Source organism: Pantherophis guttatus, chromosome 2 (assembly GCF_059756535.1).
Source record: "Pantherophis guttatus breed Tessera chromosome 2, ASM5975653v1, whole genome shotgun sequence".
In the NCBI taxonomy this organism is placed as follows: domain Eukaryota; kingdom Metazoa; phylum Chordata; class Lepidosauria; order Squamata; family Colubridae; genus Pantherophis; species Pantherophis guttatus.
Genome location: NC_142064.1, coordinates 269,879,929 through 269,899,598, shown reverse-complemented (window position 1 = coordinate 269,899,598; position 19,670 = coordinate 269,879,929). Strand labels below are relative to the sequence as shown.

General features: G+C 47.5%; 1 protein-coding gene across 1 annotated transcript; it reads left to right on the top strand.

The window, feature by feature from the left end:
• The first annotated feature begins 532 nt into the window (after positions 1–532).
• Positions 533–19,670, top strand: LOC117662566 (uncharacterized). Its single transcript, XM_087884173.1, has 4 exons — positions 533–770; positions 10,366–11,385; positions 11,969–12,074; positions 14,294–19,670. The coding sequence occupies exons 2-4, from the start codon at positions 10,555–10,557 to the stop codon at positions 16,768–16,770; spliced, it is 3,414 nt and encodes a 1,137-aa protein (XP_087740299.1). The 5' UTR covers positions 533–770; positions 10,366–10,554; the 3' UTR covers positions 16,771–19,670.

Below are 19,670 nucleotides of genomic sequence, written 5' to 3'. Positions count from 1 at the left end.
CATTCCATTCCATTCCATTCCATTCCATTCCATTCCATTCTATTCTATTCCATTCCATTCCATTCCATTCCTATTCCTATTCCTATTCCTATTCCTATTCCTATTCCTATTCCTATTCCTATTCCTATTCCTATTCCTATTCCATTCCATTCCATTCCATTCCTATTCCATTCCATTCCATTCCATTCCTATTCCATTCCATTCCTATTCCTATTCCTATTCCTATTCCATTCCATTCCATTCCATTTTATTCCATTCCATTCCATTCCTATTCCATTCCATTCCTATTCCTATTCCTATTCCTATTCCTATTCCTATTCCATTCCATTCCATTCTATTCCATTCCATTCCATTCTATTCTATTCCATTCCATTCCATTCCATTCCATTCCATTCCATTCCATTCGTATCTCCTCCCTTGATCTTGGTCCCTTCCAACTCACTCTGTTAACCTGTGAATCCTCCACGCGGAAAGCACTGAAAAGAGACGGATGAAAAAGAAAACCCTTCAGCTGCCCTTTCCCTCTGGCACGCCACGGGTTAAAGGAAAAGAAGGAGCGATTCCTAGAGGGGCTCCGGAAGATGAAAGGGGCTGCGAGTTTAGAGGCATTTAACAAAAAAAATTGAAAGGAAAAAAAAAAAATCCAAAAAAAAAAAAAGATAAAAGTTCCTTCCTGTTTTAATTTCCTGCAGAAGCTGCTGAATGGAAGATGGGAGAAGGTGCTGCTGCAGCTGCTGGTGGTGCTGCTGGGAGCGCGCAGAGGGAATGGGGTAAGCTCAGCAATGGGCTGGATGGAAGAAGTGGGGGGGGTGGAAAAGGGGGGCAGGCCGCCTTCCTCCTGCACGGGCTGGGCTTTGAAGAGATGCAGGGCAAGGCAGAAACCCAACAGGGGTAGCTTTTCCAGCATTCCAGGCAATAGTGTGTGTGGGGGGGGGGAACCCTCCCTGCAGCATTTCTGCCTTGCCTTTTCCTTTTAGAAAAGCAAAGCCAACGGATGTGGAGGAGGCGATGGGGAGTGGGGGGGGGGTTTGCACACAAGGATGCCCTAAAATCACAAAAGCAAGTTGCTAGTCCTCAGTTAATACAAGGATAGGATGAAGGGAAGAGCCCCCCCCCTATACCCCCGAGAGAGAGAGAGACAGAGACAGAGACAGAGAGAGACAGAGACAGAGACAGAGAGACAGAGAGAGAGAGAGAAGGGGAGAGTTGTGGGATCCAACTGCACAGAGAGATGCTTTATTCCAAGGCAGTCTATCTTAAGGAAACCATTTTTTTAAAAAAAAATGATTTATATGCCGCCCTTCTCTGGAGACTCAGGGCGGCTTACAATGCGTTAAGCAATAGCCTTCATACTTTTGTATATTTTTATACAAAGTCAGCTTATTGCCCCCACAAACTGGGTCCTCAATTTTACCTACCTTAGAAAGGATGGAAGGCTGAGTCAACCTTGAGCCTGGCAGGATTCAATCTTACTTTAATTGCAGACAGCCGGCAGTCAGCAGAAGTAGCCTGCAGTACTGCACTCTAACCACTGGGCCACCGTGGCTCTTGAAATAGTCTAAATGCGAGGGTAAGAAATTAATTTTTTTTAATTTGATTTATATGCCACCCTTCTCCGGAGACTCAGGGCGGCTTACAATGCGTTAAGCAATAGCCTTCATACTTTTGTATATTTATACAAAGTCAGCTTATTGCCCCCACAAACTTGGTCCTCAATTTTACCTACCTTAGAAAGGATGGAAGGCTGAGTCAACCTTGAGCCTGGGGAGATTCGAACTTACAGTAATTGCAGACAGCTGGTGTTAATCACAATGCTATCAGTCTGCTGAGCCACCAGACCCAATTGAGGGGTGATGATGCATTTGGGAGCGTTGTGGGACATTTCAAAAGAGCGGTTCGCTCTGGTGACTCTCAAGGTGGTACTCAGCTTTTTGTCTGGTGTGTGTGTGTGTGTGTGTGTGTGTGATGGGTTGGCTTCGTGTTTTTTTTATAATGCAGGTAGTCCTCGATTTACGGCCAAAATAGCAAGAGCACTTAGATAAGAGCCTGGTGGCACAGTGGACTAAGTGCTGTTAAAGTAGCACTTAGTTGCCAGCTGCCTGCAGTTACTGTAAGTTCAAATCTCACCAGGCTCAAGGTTGACTCAGCCTTCCATCCTTCCGAGGTAGGTAAAATGAGGACCCGGTTTGTGGGGGCAATAAGCTGACTTTGTATAAAATAGAACACCGCTTTGGGGGGGGGGCGAAAGCCCTACTAAGCAGGTATATACAAAAGTATGAAGGCTATTGCTTAATGCATTGTAAGCCGCCCTGAGTCTCCGGGGAAGGGCGGCATATAAATCGAACTAATAAATAAATAAATTTATATACCGCTTCACGGTGCTTTATAGCCCTCGAAGCGGTTTACAGAGCCGGCCTGTTGCCCCCCCCCCAACAATCTGGGTCCTCGTTTTACCCACCTTGGAAGGATGGAAAGGCTGAGTCAACCTTGAGCCTGGTGAGATTTGAACTGTCAAAACTGCTGGCAGCCGGGAATCATCAGAAGTAAGCCTGCAGTACTGCACTCTAACCACTGCACCACCTGTGCTCTTAGGGAGCCCAAATTTCTGTTGTTCTGTGAGACATTTGTTAAGTGAGTTTGGCCCCATTTTACAGCTTTTCTTGCCACCGTTCAGAGGTCGGCTGTTGCCGGTTCGGACTGGTTCGGGCAAACCAGTAGTTGCGACTCATTGGTGGTGGGGCCAACCCCCTCCCACCCATCCCAGCGCTATTCCGTCCTATATCACCGCATTTTTGAAGCTGCGCAAATGCACGGAAGGTGCACGCTCACATTTTCGGTGCTGGGAGAAGCGGTTGTTACAACCAGCAGCAGCCCACCACTGCCACCGTTGTTAAGCGAATCACGGCAGTTATTAAGTTGGTAACCGGGTTGTTAAGTGAATCTGGCTTCCCCATTGACTTTGTTGGTCAGGAGGTCACAAAAAATCCCATGGCCCTGGGACACTGCAACCATCATAAATATGAATCTGAATTTTGATCGCGTGACCATGGGGATGCTGCCAAGGTCATAACTGTGAAAAACAGTCATAAGTCACTTTTTTCAGTGCTGTGGTAACTTTGAACGGTCACTAAATGAACTGTTGTAAGTCAAGGACTACCTGTAAATAATAACCTGGGGCGTGTGGAAACGGACTAGAAAACGTCTCATTTTTGTTTTAAAAATGCAACCGTTAGATCAGGCCATGAAATATTTGTGCAAAAGTACCGGTGGTCTTGGACTTACAGCCGTTCATTTAGTGACCATCTGAAGTTACAACAGCCCTGAAAAAAAGCGACTGGCGGCCATTTTTCACACTTGCAACCATTGCAGCGTCCCCAGAGTCACGTGATCAAAATTCAGGGGCTTAGCAACTGACTCATATTTATGACGGTTGCAGTGTCCCAGGTTACGTGATCCTCTTTTGCGACCTTCTGACGAGCAAAGTCAATGGGGAAGCCAGATTCATTTAACAACCGTGTTACTCACTTAACAATTGCAGTGATTCGCTTAACAACGGTGGCAAGAAAGGTCTTAAAATGGGGCAAAACTCGCTCGACAAGTGTCTCGCTTAGCAACAGAAATTTTGGGCTCAATTGTGGTCGTATGTCGAGGACTACCTGTATTTGTGTGCGCCTGCAGGTGGAGGGTGGGCTGCATGTTTCCTTGGATTTAGAGTTTTCATAAAGAGAGAAAACAGCATCAAGAAAATTTGGATTAAAATTATGCAATTATTATTATTATTAGTCATATTTCTATGCCACCCACTCTCCGAGGACTCTGGACGGCTTACAACAATCGACAGTATACTAAATAGCATATTGCCCCCAACAATCTGGGTCCTCATTTTACCCACCTCGGAAGGATGGAAGGCTGAGTCAACCTTGAGCCTGGTGAGATTTGATCTGCTGAACTAGCAGTCAGCTGAAGTAGCTGCAGTACTGCCCTCTAACCACTGCACCACCTCGGCTCTTTGTGGACAAGGATCACAGAGATCAGAGATCTCCAAGCTTAGCAACTTTTAAGGCTTGTGGACTACAACTCCCAGAAGTCCCCAGTCAGCATGGGTCCACAAGTCTTAAAATTGCCAAGTTTGGAGGCCCCTGGCATAGAGCACTTTAACCCCATTACTTTAAGACGTGTGGACTTCAACTCCCAGAATTCCCTAGCAAAGTGGCTCAAGGTGACAGACCATAGAGCAGTGTTTCTCAATCTTGGCCGCTGGACGATGTGTGGACTTCAACTCCCAGAATTCCCCAGCCAGCAAAGCTCTGCTGGCTGGGGAATTCTGGGAATTGAAGTCCACACATCGTCCAGTGGCCAAGGTTGAGAAACACTGCCATAAAGGTTTGAATATTAGTACTTATTATTAACATTGCTGGCCAAATGTATTTGTGTCCCTATTAAGTTATCTTCTTCAATTCCCTTAGTTCTTATTTTGCCATCCATTTGTACAAATATTGAGGCTTTCAGTTTATTGTTTTAGCAATTGGTTGACGGCCTGTGTTGGATCAGAGTGTAATTAAGCCGGTTTAAAAATCTAATCCTACAATTAGCTGGCATCAACAACTTAATCTCGGCCCTTATTCCCAAAATTCAAAGTTGAGATTCAAAATTGTAAGCAATCAATGTGTAGTAAAGATTCAAAGAGCGATGCTCGAGGCCTTTTGCAGCAACATCCTAAACATTTAATGAAAAGAAGGACTAGGGGAGACATGATAGCAGTGTTCCAATATCTCAGGGGCTGCCACAAAGAAGAGGGAGTCAAGCTATTCTCCAAAGCACCTGAGGGTAGGAGAAGAAGCAATGGGTGGAAACTAATCAAGGAGAGAAGCAATTTAGAACTAAGGAGAAATTTCCTGACAGTGAGAACAAGTAATCGGTGGAACGACTTGCCTCCAGAAGCTGTGAATGCTCCAACACTGGAAGTTTTTAAGATGTTGGACAACCATTTGTCTGAAGTGGTGTAGGGTTTCCTGCCTAAGCTGGGGGTTGGACTAGAAGACCTCCGAGGTCCCTTCCAACTCTGTTATTCTATTCTATTCTATCTCCGTTGTGTCAAGTCTCCATCATGTCAAGCTCAATTCTGATTTTGCAAATGCAAAATCATTTTTAAATGTTTTTAATGAATCAACCAATGGAACAGAAGTTGCCTTCGGAAGTTGTGGGAGCTTTATCACTTGAGACTGTCAAGAAGAGATTGGACTGCCAATCTGCCGGAAATGGTGTAGGGCAGTGGTGGCTAACCTTTTTGCCATCGCGTGCCAGGAGGGGCGGGGCAAGGGGGTTGCGCGCATGTGTGCCCACACCCATAATTCTATGTGAAAATGGGCCATTTTCGGCCTCCAGAGGGCCTCCTGGGAGATGGGGAAGGCTGTTTTTGCCCTCCCCAGAGTCCTAGAGAGGCTCTAGAGGCTGGGGACAACAAAAAAACAGACCTCCTGATCCCAGCGGAAGTTGGCAAATGGGCCGTTTCTGGCCTTTGGGGGTGGGGAAGGCTGTTTTCGCCTTCCCCAACTCCTAGAGAGGCTCTGGAGGCTGGGGACAGCAAAAAATGTGCTTTCCCCACCACCCTCCGAGGCCCTCCGGAGGCAGGAACAACCTGTTTCCCTACTTCTGGTGGGCCCAGAAGCCCTGAAAATGGGCTCCTGTGCCCACTGATATGGCTATGTGTGCCACCTGTGGCACGCGTGCCATAGGTTCACCATCACAGGTGTAGGGTCTCCTGTTTGAGTAGGGGGTTGGACTAGATGACCTATCAAGTCCCTTCCAACTCTGCCAATCTGTAATCTGTAAATCCAGGGAGATTCTCCCATGCAACCACTAACTGGATCCACTTCCTATTAGTTATTTCAAGATTAGGCAAGGTTGCTTAGCCTATCTTCAATCATTATTCCCGTTTGCAACCTGTTTCAGAGCTCCCAATATCCCCATAATAACTCCTGATATTAATTTTCCCCTTTGGAGATTTTTTTTTTCCCCTTGACAATCTAATCTACAGGTAGTCCTCAATTTACAACCATTTGTTTAGTGACCGTGTTACAACAGCACTGAAAAAAGTGATTTATGACTTTGTCACACTGACGACAGTTTCAGCATCCCCCGTGTTCACGTCATCAAAACTGGGACACTCGACAACTGACTCACATTTATGACGGTTGCAGTGTCCCAGGGTCATATGATCGCCTTTTCTGATTTTCTTGACAAGCCAAGTTTAATGGGGAAGCCAGATTCACTTAACAACCGTGTTCCTACCTTAACAATTGCAGTGATTTGCTTAACAAATGCAGCAAGGAAAGTTGTAAAATGGGGCAAAACTCACTTAACAAATTAATCACTTCGCAACGTCAGTTTGGGCTCAATTGTGGTCATATGTGGAGAACTCCCTATACTCTATCTTGAACCCATACAGATAGTCCTCAACTTACAACCATTTCTTTAATGACGGTTCAAAATTTCAGTGCCATTGAAAAAAGTGATTACGCTCGATTCTTGCACTTACGATTCTCGCAGCATCCCCACACTCACATGATCACAATTTGGGCATTTCGCAACCAGCATGTATTTTACAGTTGTTGCCGCATCTCAAGGTCATGTGATCGGCGTTTGTGACCTTCCCCCGCTGGCTTCCGACAAGCAAAGTCAGTGGGAGGGGCCAGATTCATTTAACGACCACGCGATTCACTTAAGAACTGCAACGATTCGCTTAACCATGCCAAAAAAAAAAAGGTCATAAAATGGGGGTGTCATTCACTTAACAACCAGCTGCTTGGATGGGAAGATGGTTGGTATGTCAGATTCCTTTTTTTCATCAGTTCAGCAGATGTTGCCAAGGTTCAGAGAGACGGCAGTTTGCAATCAAAGAACATTTGAAGGGTTGCAAGTTTCTAGTGCCGTGATGGCGAACCGAGGTGAAATGCTCCCGGTTCGTACTGGATTGCCCGATCCGGTAGCGATGGTGACGGGTGGTTCGAAGAACCGGTAGCAAAAATCCCTGCGCCCCCTCCCATGCCCAGCTGAGTCGCACAGTTATCACAGGCTTTTTTTTTTTACTTTTAAAAGCATTTTTTCTACAACCTCTTCTGACGAAAAAATGCTTTTAAAAGTTTTTTTAAAAAAAGCCTCTGATGATCGCGCGGCTCAGCTGGGATCGTCAGAGGCTTTTCAAAGCATTTTTTCCTGCAACCTCTTGGCCGAAGAGGTGATAAAAAAAATGCTTTGAAAAGTTAAAAAAAAAAAAAGTTGGCCACACCCACCCAGTCACATTATCCCCCCCCCACCAAGCCACACCCACAGAACCGGTAGTAACAAATTTTACATTTCAGCCCTGTGGTGAACATATGGGCAGCATTTAACATCCAGCTGCCTGCAATTACTGCGAGTTCAATTCTCCCCAGGCTCAAGGTTGACTCAGCCTTCCATCCTTTCTAAGGTGGGTGAAATGAGGACCCGGTTTGTGGGGGCAATAAGCTGACTTTGTATAAAATATACAAAAGTATGAAGGCTATTGCTTAACACATTGTAAGCCACCCTGAGTCTCCGGAGAAGGGCGGCATATAAATAAATAAATAAAAATAAAAAATAAAAAAATAAAAAATATCGGCCCAAGGCGGCATGTGAAGCCATGTCACCCCACTCGTGTGGCCTTGCCTATTTGTTTTCTGGGTTTCAACAATCGGCTGTCCTTTGTGTGTGCGGCAGTGCCGAAAACCGGTGTGCACATGCACGCTGGCCAGCTGATCATTGGGTGTGCACGCATGCTGGAACCCGGACATTCGGTTTTTCGGGACCGCAGCCCCTGACAAGCGTGCGTGCAACATTTCCGTACGACCTTTTCGCCACTCAGGTTGCTATCACTGTCCTAGTGTCTGTGTCAGGAAGAATACAGAATAACAGAGTTGGAAGGGATCTTAGAGGTCTTCTAGTCCAACCCTTTGCTCAAGCAGGAGACCCTACACCACTTCTGACAGATGGCAGTCCAGTCTCTTCTTGAAAGCCTCCAGTGATGGAGCTCCCACAACTTTTATATCGGCATCCCGATATAGTCAGCAGGTGCCATCGCTGACTATTGGGGGTGAATCTTTGCCCCCCACAGAGAGAGCTCGCAATCTGGGTGTCCTCCTGGACGCACGGCTGTCTTTTGAAGAGCATATGACGGCCATGGCCAGGGGGACCTTTTATCAGGTTCGCCTGATTTGCCAGTTGCAGCCCTTTCTGGACCAGGACGCCTTGCGCATGGTCACTCACGCCCTTCTCACCTCCCGGCTGGACTATTGTAATGCTCTCTACATGGGGGTCCCCTTGAAGAGCACTCGGAGGCTCCAACTGGTCCAGAATGCGGCCGCGCGGGTGGTTATGGGCGCAACTCGTTGTGCCTACGTGACACCCCTCCTGCGCGAGCTGCCCTGGCTCCCAGTGGTCTTCCGGGTGCGATTCAAGGTGTTGGTCACCACCTTTAAAGCGCTCCATGGCACAGGACCCGGGTACCTTCAAGACCGACTTCTGCCACCAATAGCCTCCCACCGGCCAGTTCGCTCCCACAGAGAGGGTCTCCTCAGGGTGCCATCAGCCAAGTTATGTCAGCTGGTGACACCCAGGGGGAGGGCCTTCTCTGTGGGAGCTCCTGCCCTTTGGAATGAACTGCCCCCGGAAGTGCGTAAGATCTCTGACCTCCGGGTATTTCGCTGTGCACTCAAGACCCTGTTGTTCCGCCAGGCCGGGCTATCAACATAATAATTTTAAATTGGGTGTTTTAAATTTCTGGGGTTTTAAATTGAGCCGAATTATTTAATAATTTTAAATAATTTTAATTGATGTTTGTCTTGTGCTTTTAATAGGCTGTACACCGCCCTGAGTCCTTCGGGAGAAGGGCGGTATAGAAATAAAATTATTCTTATTCTTATTCTTATTCTTCTGAAGGCAAAAGCCGTTCCATTGGTTGATTGTTCTCACTGTCAGAAAATTTCTCCTTGGGCCGAATCTCTCCTGGATCAGTTTCCATCCATTGTTCCTTGTCTGGGCTTCAGGTGCTTTGGAAAATAGCTTGATTCCCCTTCCTCTCTGTGGCAGCCCCTCAAATATTGGAAGACTGCTATTATGTCTCTCCTGGTCCTTCTCTTCACTAGGCTAGCCATGCCCAGTTCTTGCAACCATTCTGCACAGTCAAAATTACCGATTAATGATTGGTAACACTAAAAGGTTCTCAAATTGTAGTTTCCCCAACTTCTGTGTGTGTCTATGCATATGCAAGCAATTGTTTATAAGCCAATCAGATTTCCTCCAGCAAAGCCGAAATGAAGTCAGTACTTGCTCACGGTTTGGTAAGCAGGCAATTAATATTATTTATTGGGGGAAACATGCAAATTCATTTATCCTTTTAGGGTTTGCAGTCTTACAGTATAAAATCTTCCTGGGTTCAAACCCCAAATTTTTTTATTTATTTTTTTTACAGAGCAATTGCAGGTAGTCCTTGACTTAGGACCCACAATTGAGGCCAAAATTTCTGTTGCTAAGTGAGACATTTGTTGAGTTTTGTCCCCTTTTATGACCTCGTTAAGTGCATTACTGCCCTTGTTAATACCATGGTTGTTAAGCGAATCTGGCTTCCCCGTTGACTTTGCTCGTTGGAAGGTCTCAAAAGGGGATCACACGACACATCCACACCCGGGACATTGCAACCGTCGTAAATATGAGCCAGTTGCCAAGTGTCTGAATTTTGATCACGTGAACATGAGGATAGTGCAATGGTCGTAAGCATGAAAAACGATCAAAAGTCACTTTTTTCAGTGCTGTTAGAATTTCAAATCGTCCCTAAACGAATGGCTGTAAACTGAGGCCTACCTGTAATTTTATTTATTTTTTTAATCTGCGTGCAGAATGGAATTAGGAGTTCTGTAAAAGCTTGTTTGGGACACAGTGGCTCAGTGGCTAAGACACTGAGCTTGTTGATTGAAAGGTCGGCAGTTCAGCGGTTCGAATCCCTAGTGCCGCGGAACGGGGTGAGCTCCTGTTACCTGTCCCAGCTTCTGCCAACCTAGCAGTTCGAAAGCACGTAAAAAATGGAAGTAGAAAAAATAGGGACCACCTTTGGTGGGAAGGTAACAGCGTTCCGTGCACCTTTGGCGTTTAGTCATGCTGGCCACACGACCACAGAGACGTCTTTGGACAGCGCTGGCTCTTCGGCTTTGAAACGGAGATGAGCACTGTCCCCTAGAGTTGGGAACGACTAGCACATATGTGCGAGGGGAACCTTTACCTTTAAAAGCTTGTTAAATATCATGGTTCCTTTTTAACCATTCATTCCTGCTTCCTTTCTTTGTCTTTTTCCAGCTCCTCTGCAGAGACGGCCTATCCAACTAAACTAGAGTTAATGGCATAACCAGGGAAGCCTCGAGAGTGCCTGTTGCTTACCAAGCAACTTTACCTGAGCACCTGTTCAGGGATTGACCGCCTCAGCCAGATGTTTGATCCAGCTGAGTACTGGGAAGTCTTCTAAGGAAAGAGGCTGGCTGACCCCGGATGAGGCCCATCCAGACTTGGGACAAAATGGCTGCCAAGGAGGGGACCCAGTCAAGCTTCGGCCTCCGTTTTCATGCCGAGCTGGAGCAAGGAATGCATCAGCGGATTAAGATGGAGGAGGAAGAGCCGCCGGGTTCCACGTCTGGAGAAGGCTCGGAGGAAGCGCCTCCTCACCTCCTGCAGGCTGGAAGCTTTCGGGAGTTCTGGCAAAGGCCATCCGGAGACCAGGAAGGCGGAGATGGACTCCTCCAGCGGTGGGAGGCCCAGTGGCAGGAGTTTCTGCAGAAACTGGAGTACCCTCACTCAGAATGGGAGGCTCCCCAGTTGCTGGAGGAGCCCAGTCCCTGGGATAACACCAAGGCCTTCCTGGCATCTTTCGAACAAGTGGCCCAGGCCTGTCAGTGGCCCAGAGAAGACTGGATGGCCCGTCTCTTGCCTGCCCTGAGCGGGGAAGCTGAGCAGATCTTCAGCAATCTGGACACTCGAGACCGGGTGGACTATGACAAGGTGAAAGCGGCCGTCTTGAGAGGAGACGCCATTTCCAGGGAGCGTCAGCGGCAAAACTTCCGCCGCTTCTGCTACCAGGAGGCGGAAGGCCCGAGGGGCGTCTACAGCCAGCTCCAGAAACTTTGTCATCGGTGGCTGAAAGTGGAGAGACACTCCAAGGAGCAGATTTTGGAGCTGCTGATCCTGGAGCAGTTCCTGGCCATCCTACCCCCAGAGATGCAAAGTTGGGTCCGGGAACACGGTCCGGAGACGTGCTCCCAAGCGGTTGCTCTGGCCGAGGATTTCCTGCAAAGGCAACCCGCCGAAGCGGGTTGGGAAGAAGAGGTGAGTTTTGGAGTCCTCCGGGCCTTCTTTGCAGCAAGATGCTGTGGCTCAGTTCGCACAATAGGCTTGAGTTCCAAATCTGGATTAACACTTCAGTTCCTTAATGCACGATGGTGTGAAGGCTGAGGTGTTTTTTTGCAGTTTGCTGAAATACAACCCTGTTTTGCAGGAGCTCTCAAAGTACGCTGTGAGGACGCAACCCCCTAAAATGATAAATTAATGTTGTGACACCCCCCCCTCTCGCCTCATCCAGGAAAAATGAATGGATTTGGGGGGGGGGTTATGGGTTGGGAAGAAATTGATGTGCTAGTGGAGAGAATTCTGGGAGTTGTAGTCCACAAGTCGTAAAGTTGCCAAGGTTGGAGACTCCTGATTTAGACCCAAGTTTGATGAAATTGCTTGTCATAAAATGGATTTGTGGTCCAGCTAAGACTCGGAAGTCGAAGATAGCTGTAGTTCCTGTTCTTTGATGCCCTTCCCCCTCCCGCTTGGAGCCTGACGAATACCACCATTTTCTTCTCATCCCCTTAGCACCTGTCCTTCCAAACCTTTCCTTGAAGTGACATCTCTCCTTTCCTTCTAGGAGCTGGGACCAATCGAAGAGATTTCGCTGGACTTCTCCGAGGGGGAAGACTCACCATCGAACGAAGCCGATGGGGATGTCCAGGAGAGAGATGTTGACTCCTTGGGTGAGAATAAGCGAATTTTACCTTCTCTCCTTTTTTTTTTTCTGTAATAATCCATAAAGGATTTTCAGGGATACAGATCCTCAATTTATGATTATAATTGAGCCCGGAATTACAATTATAAGAGGTCAAGCAGGTCATTATGTAATTCATCATATACAGTAGTCTATGACTTACGACCACAATTGAACCCAAGAATTCTGCTGTTAAGCGAGACAGTTGCTAAGTGAATTTTGTCCCATTTTACGACTTTTCTTGCCACCTGTGTTAAGTGACTCACTGCAGTTGTTAAGTTAGTAACACGGTTGTTAAGTGAATATGGCTTCTCCATTGGCTTTGCCCTTCAGACGGTCGCAAAAAGTGATCGCGTGACACCAAAACATTGCAACTGTCGTAAATATGAGTCAGTTGTCAAGTGTCTAAATTTTGATCATGTGGCCATGGGGATACTGCAGTGGTCATAAGGGTGAAAAACGGTCATAAGTCACTTTGTTCATGCTGTTGTAACTTCGAATGGTCACTAAATGAACCGTTGTAAAGTCGAGGACTACCTGTAGTTAGAGCGGTGGACTAGCATAATCTAGCATGCAGATTAGTCAATCTAATTTAAAATTTGATCCTAGAGAAAGTTAATCTGGTGTCACAGCCTGCTGAACTACCTATCCAGCTACTGGAACAGTATTGCATAGTAGTTAAGAGTTGTGGACTTGGATGTGGGAAATCCAGATTCAATTCTCTGCTCAGTGCAAAGCTCCTTGAAAGAATCTGAGCCAGAGAGCTCTCAGTTAGGTAACAGGGGAAGAGGAAAGAAGCATATACTCTTATCTTGAACGCACACAGGTAGTCCTCAATTTATGACCACTTGGCAATTGGCCTCCATTTACGACAGTTGCAGCATTCTAGGGTCATGTGATCCTCCTTTTTTACCTTCTCATCCGGCTTCCAACAAACAGTCAATGAGAGATGTTGGATTTCTTTAATGACCATATAGTTCACTTAACAACTGCAATATTTGCTTAAGAACAGTGGCAAAAAAAAGTCATAAAATCTCTCCCCGCTTAACAGCCACCTTGCTTGGCAACAGACATTCTGGCCATAACTCTAGGACGACCTGTACATTTTATTAGATAGATGTTAGATTAGGTAGGTAGGTACCGTATTTTTTTGGAGTATGAGACTCTCCGGAGTATAAGACGCACATTAGTTTTTGGGTTGGAAAACAAGGAGGGGGAAATTCTGCCTCTGCTTACCAGCATCCATCGGTATTCATCTGGCTAGCCTCCTTGCAGCAAATAGCAAACACCCTGGTCAGGGTGCAGCCTGATTATTGCAGCCTGATTCAGCACAAGCAGCTGATTGGCAGGTGGATCGGTCTCCCGGAATACCCCCAATCAGCTGTTCCAGGCTGCAAGGATTGCCACAGACCATCGCCGCCTCTGTGCCTCGCGTTTTTGGCCTCCTGTGCCTCATGTTTTTGGCCTCCGAACACTCCGTTTTAGATCCGTTCCAGGCTGCAGCCACAGCACATTATCGCTGATCACCGTCTCCGCGTGTCACGTTTTTGGTCTCCACACACCCCGTTTTTGGCCTCCTTGCATTGGGTTTTCGGGCGGTTCCAGGCGGTGGCGATTTCCACCACCTGGAACCGCCTGAAAACGCAATGCACGGAGGCGGTGATCGGTGGCGATGTGCTGTGACAATCCCCGCAGCCTGGAACGGGTCTAAAATGGAGTCTTCGGAGGCAGAAAATGCAACACGCAGAGGCAGCGAGGTGCTGTGGCAATTCTTGCAGCCTGGAACAGGTCTAAAACAGTGCAGAGGCTGAAAACATGATGCATAAAGGCTGAAAATGGACAAAGGATGGGGGCCAGCGGGTGGGTGGGGTTACATTCGGTGTATAAGACACACCCAAATTTTCATCCTCTTTTGGGAGGGGGGAAGTGCGTCTTATATTCTGAAAAGTACGGTAGGTAAGTAGAGATAAATGATGAGGGAGGGAGGGAGGGAGGGATAGAAGATGATAAGATAAGATAAGATAAGATAAGATAAGATAAGATAAGATAAGATAAGATAAGATAAGATAAGATAAGATAAGATAAGATAGAGACAGACGGAGAAGGAGCCATGCTGGATGGCTGGTTTCGCCTAATGCTCTTCTTCTTTTTATTATTTTTTATGTGTTTGCCTTATTGAATATTTCCTCTTGGTTTTTGTGGGTGCAGGATGGTCATGCATGAATGAGAAGATGGCCCATGCCGAAAGTTTTGACCAAGTTTTCAACAGGACCCTGAAACGGGGGAGACTGGAAAACAAAGTTTCCCACTTTGGGGAGGAGGAGGACGTTCTGCAGGGATGGTACCGAGCCGAGAGGAAGAAAGCAAGTGACCTGCAAGACAGGGAAGAATCCGACTCTCCACCGTGGGAGGGCGAGGAACTGCTGGACGGTCCCAGGGATGACGAGCAAGTCCACGAAGGGAAAGAGGACTATCTGATGGGCGGGTGGAGCTTCAGGCAGAGAGCCGACCTGATTAAACATGAGAAAAACGATCTTTATAAATTCTCTGACGGTGGGAGGAGCTTCAAAGCGATTTCTCCGTGCGTTTCCAGCAACGAGAACGACGACGAGAAGAAGCCGCACCAATGCCCCGAGTGTGGCAAGTCCTTTATTGCCAAAGCCCACCTGATCATCCATCAGCGGATCCACACCGGAGAGAGGCCCTTTAAATGCCTGTCCTGTGGGAAGACCTTCACCCAGCGCTCAAACCTTACCGTCCATCAGCGCATCCACACGGGTGTCAAACCCTTCCAGTGCTTGGATTGTGGGAAAAGTTTCTGCTCCAGCACCAATCTCAGCAAACACCAGAGCGTCCACGTGAAAGGGGCCCCATACAAATGCTTAGCCTGCGGGAAAAGCTTCAAGATCCACGCCCATTTTATCGCCCACAAAAGGATCCACGCCAGACGGAAGCTTCACTCCTGTCCGGACTGTGGGAAATCTTTCCTCGCCGCATTACATCTCATCATCCACCAACGAATTCATACCGGAGAGAAACCCTATAAATGCTTAGAGTGCGGGAAAACCTTCAGCCAGAACGCTCACCTCAAAGTCCACCAGAAAATCCACAAAAAGGGCAAGCAGTTTCAGTGCGCCGACTGCGGCGAAACCTTCCACTCCAGGCTGAACCTCAGCCAGCATCAAACCCTCCACTCCGCCCAAAACCCTTACAAGTGCACCGAGTGCAAGAAGTCCTTCCGCCTCAACTCTCACCTGATGGCGCACAAGCGGAATCACTCCGCCAAAAAACCACACAAGTGCTCCTACTGCGGGAAAGCTTTCTTTACCAAATCTTACTTCATCATCCACCAGAGGATCCATACCGGGGAGAGGCCCTTCAAGTGCTTGACGTGCGGGAAATGCTTCAGCCAAAGCTCCCACCTGAACGTCCACAAGCGCACCCACACCGGGGTGAAGCCCTTCCCGTGTTCTCACTGTGGGCAGAGTTTCAGCTCCAGCACCAACCTGCTGAAGCACCAGAGAATCCACACGGGAGAAAATCTCTATATCTGCTCCGACTGTGGGAAAAGCTTCAAGGTCCATTCTCACCTGATTGCCCATAAGCGAATGCACGCGGCCAAGAAGCCCCACAAGTGCTCCTATTGCGGGAAGTCTTTCTTCGCCAAGTCCTACCTCATCATCCACCAGAGGATCCACACCGGGGAGAGGCCCTACAAATGCTTGGCTTGCGGCAAGAGCTTCACGCAGAGCTCCAACCTGACGGTGCACGAGCGCACCCACGCGGGGAAGAACCCGTTCCAGTGCGCGGACTGCGGGAAGAGCTTCAAGGTGAGCTCGCACCTACTTGCCCACAAGAAAATCCATGAAACGAAGAAGCCCCACAAGTGCTCCTACTGCAACAAGTCCTTCGTTTTCAAGTCGTACCTGATCATCCACGAGCGGATGCACACGGGCGAGCGGCCCTTCAAGTGCCTGGCCTGCGGGAAAAGCTTCAGTCAGAGTTCCCACCTCAACGTCCACAAAAGGACGCACTTGGGGAAGAAGCCCTACCAGTGTTCCGAATGCGGGAAAAGTTTCCGCGTGAGTTCCCAACTCCTGGCCCACAAAACCATTCATACGGCCAAAAAGGCATACGTTGACCCGACGAGCAACAGCAACACCGACAGCAGTAACAACAACGGCAATAGCAATAAATGCCTGGATTGCGGGAAAACTTTCATTTCCAAGTCCTATCTGATCATCCATCAGAGGATCCACACCGGCGAGAGACCCTACAAATGCCTGGTGTGCGGGAAATGTTTTAGCCAGAGCTCGCACCTGACGGTCCATCAGAAGACCCACCGCCGGGCGAAGATGTTCCCGTGCTCCGAGTGCGAGGAGAGCTTCAATTCCCACATGAAGCTGTTGAAGCACCAGAGGATTCACATGAAAGGGAATCCCTTCCAGTGCCTGGATTGTGGGAAATCGTTTGTCACCAAATCGCAGCTCATCATCCATCAGAGAAGCCACACGGGGGAGAGGCCCTACAAGTGTTTGGACTGCGGGAAAGGGTTCAGCCAGAGCTCCAACCTTATCCGGCATCAGCGGATTCACTCGGGGGAAAACCCCTATAAATGTTCGGACTGCGGGAAAAGCTTCTGTTCACACGAGAATCTGATTAAACACCAGAGAATCCACACCTAAAATCCTGAACAAGCTGTTGATAAAGAGAGATGATGGGCCGGTGTTTCTCAACCTTAGGGACTTTAAGGTGTGTGGATTTCAACTCCCAGAATTCCCCAGCCAGCTTTGCTTCTGAATTTTGAATTCTGGGAGTTGATGTCCGTGCATCTTAAAGTCATCAAAGTTGAGAAACCCTATTATGGATCATTAGCCAAGTGTCTACCAGGAAGACCCTACTGCGAGAAAATGCCATTTTGCTGTCACAACGTGACAATTGCCTGCTCAATCGAGATGTATCATGTGAAGGCAGAGAAAAGGAGAAAGCCTCCTGGGGGTAGTTTCTCCCATGTATTTGGAAGCCTTTACTCAGAATTTGAACTCAGTACTGTTTCTAAACTGAGGAGCTAAGAGGGTTCAGAGAGTGTTAATCTGCATCCATCAGCCAGCTTCAGAGGGATTCTTAAGGACCACCAGCCAAGCTGTTTCTTGGCCAAGGCTTCCAGTTCACGTCCGTTAAGTAGTCGCTGCAGATGAGTTTCTTTTAATTAGACTTAATCTCCCATCTTTTCTTCAGGCCTTACAAAGGGATCTCTCCTTTTACCTTATCTGCACAAGTGATGACTCTGCCAGGAGAGAATCCAGATCCCTCAAGGGCCTTCCAAGTCTAAGGATAGACCTTAGAAGCTGGATCTCCCATCGTCCTGCTCTGCTCCAGGATCACCACCGTTGCACTGATCTTGGAATCTCTTCTGCTAGCTAGAAAGCTTCATGAATGTTTTGTTTACCTTAAAGAAAGGCAACCCAGCATTCTCCATATGGATTAATGTCTCCATATGTACAAAGATTGTGGGTGGTAGTTTAAAGCATGTCAAAGATGTGGGGGGGAGGGGTTGATTCCTTCTGACTAGCATCACTCTCTAGACCAGGGGTGTCAAACTCGATTTCATTGAGGGCCACATCGGGGTTGTGTCTGACCTCGGGGCAGCATGGGCGTGGCCAGCGTGGGCATGGGCGTGGCCAGCATGGGCGTGGCCAGCTCAACATCACTCGTGTCGGGGGTACCTGTAGTGGCCAAGTGCTAAGGCAGGACTTCCCTCAAACACTCCCTCACTCTCCTTATAACCCTTCCTTCCTTCCTTCCTTCCTTCCTTCCTTCCTTCCTTCCTTCCTTCCTTCCTTCCTTCCTTCCTTCCTTCCTTCCTTCCTTCCCTTCCTTCCTTCCCTTCTTTTTCCTTCCCTCTTCATTCTTTTCTTCTTCATTCCCCTTTCCTTATTTTTCCTTCCTTGCTCTCTTCCCATCTTCCCATCTTTTTGTCTTTCCTCTTTCCCTTTCTCCTTTCCTGCCCCTTCTTGCATGCTCAAATGCAAAAAGGGAAACACTTCTCCTTTTGTTTTGTTTTTAGTTTGTTTTGATAGCCCTCTGCCAGTGAAAATGGAGCTGGGGAGGGCTGCGCACAGCCTTCCCGAGCTCCGTTTTTGCTGGCAGAGGCACTGCGGGCTGGTCCTTTGTGTTTCCAGGGTGGCCCCGCATGCCAGATCTGGCCCATGGGCCTTGAGTTTGATACCCCCTGGTCTAGATCTTCGGTTGACCAAGTCTTTCCGGTCACCTTATCTGCTGCCTTTTGTTTTTTTTAAAAAAAGAGATTCAGTTTGAGTCATCTTCACGGGAGACATTCCTGTCCCAACCTCTGAAGGGATTCTTTTTTTTCCACGACCTTGAAAAACGGAAAGACTGCCTAAGCCTGGGACTTTCCGAAGTTCCTATTAAAAAGGGAAAATTAGAGGTGGTAGGATGAGGCCAGGAGAAAAGCCACAAAAATACTTCGTTGGCGACACTCGGTGGCTTTTCAGGTGCCACGAGAGCTAGTGTTTTCGATCAGATGTCTGAGAATTGGCACGGAAGACTTTGAGGCACGACATTTATTGGGGAAATGTCCTTCCTCCTTTACCGATGGGGGGAAAAAGGTCTTCCATTTGGGACGCATAAGTAGCACCACTACTAAGCCTTTTTTTTTTTTTGGTCCTTTCCAGGTTATTAAAAAAAAATGTTTTGAGATGAAAAGGTAGACTGTGTCTTGGTAAGGACAACACTCTTCAACTGTCCACCAAGCCAGGGGTCTCCAACCTTGGCAATTCTGAGAGTTGAAGTCCGTCAGGCTTAACGTTGCCAAGGTTGGAGACCCCTGCACCAGGCAACAACCAAAGAGAAAAAAAACTTATCAATATGGTCATCGTAGGCAGCAAAATATAAATAATAGAGGGGGAGGGAATTGGTAAAAAGGAAGGGAATGTTAAGCGTAGGAATTGTGGCAACGTTCAACGATATTGACATGCCTTGGGAGTAGATGCTTGAAATGGAAACGTTGGGTTTGTTTAAGAACAACATGGACGCTGGAAGGAAGCGACTGTTTAAGAACAAAATGGACGCTGGAAGGAAGCGACCGTGAAGGAGAATTCAAAGAAATGCTGAAAAAATACCGTCAAAGTGTAGGAAATGCAGTTCAGACTGCAGTTTTTCCCCATTTAGAATCGTTTTACCTTTCCTGAACTTACATTAGACACAGGCCTTTAAGAAGGGCTGTTTTTGCGTCCGTTACCTTGAATAAAGTGTTTCTCAAATGCCGTGTGGAACAAAAATGGGGGGGGGGGCAGCTGTAGAAGTGGGAGACTCCGAAACGGATGGGTTTTTTTTATGGACGCTCAAGAAAAGGACGAAAGCTGCTGCATAAGTTGCCTTGTCTTTCGGCAAAAGAACAAACGATATGCAACTAAAACGAGACTCCCGTTGCCCTGCCCGCCCGCCCCCCCGAATAGGGAAGAATAAAATCTCCTCACACTTTGCCAAAATGAAAGAAGTGTAACTTCTTCGTACATTTCTTGTAAGTATGAAAAATGATAATAAAATATATATCTATACAAAA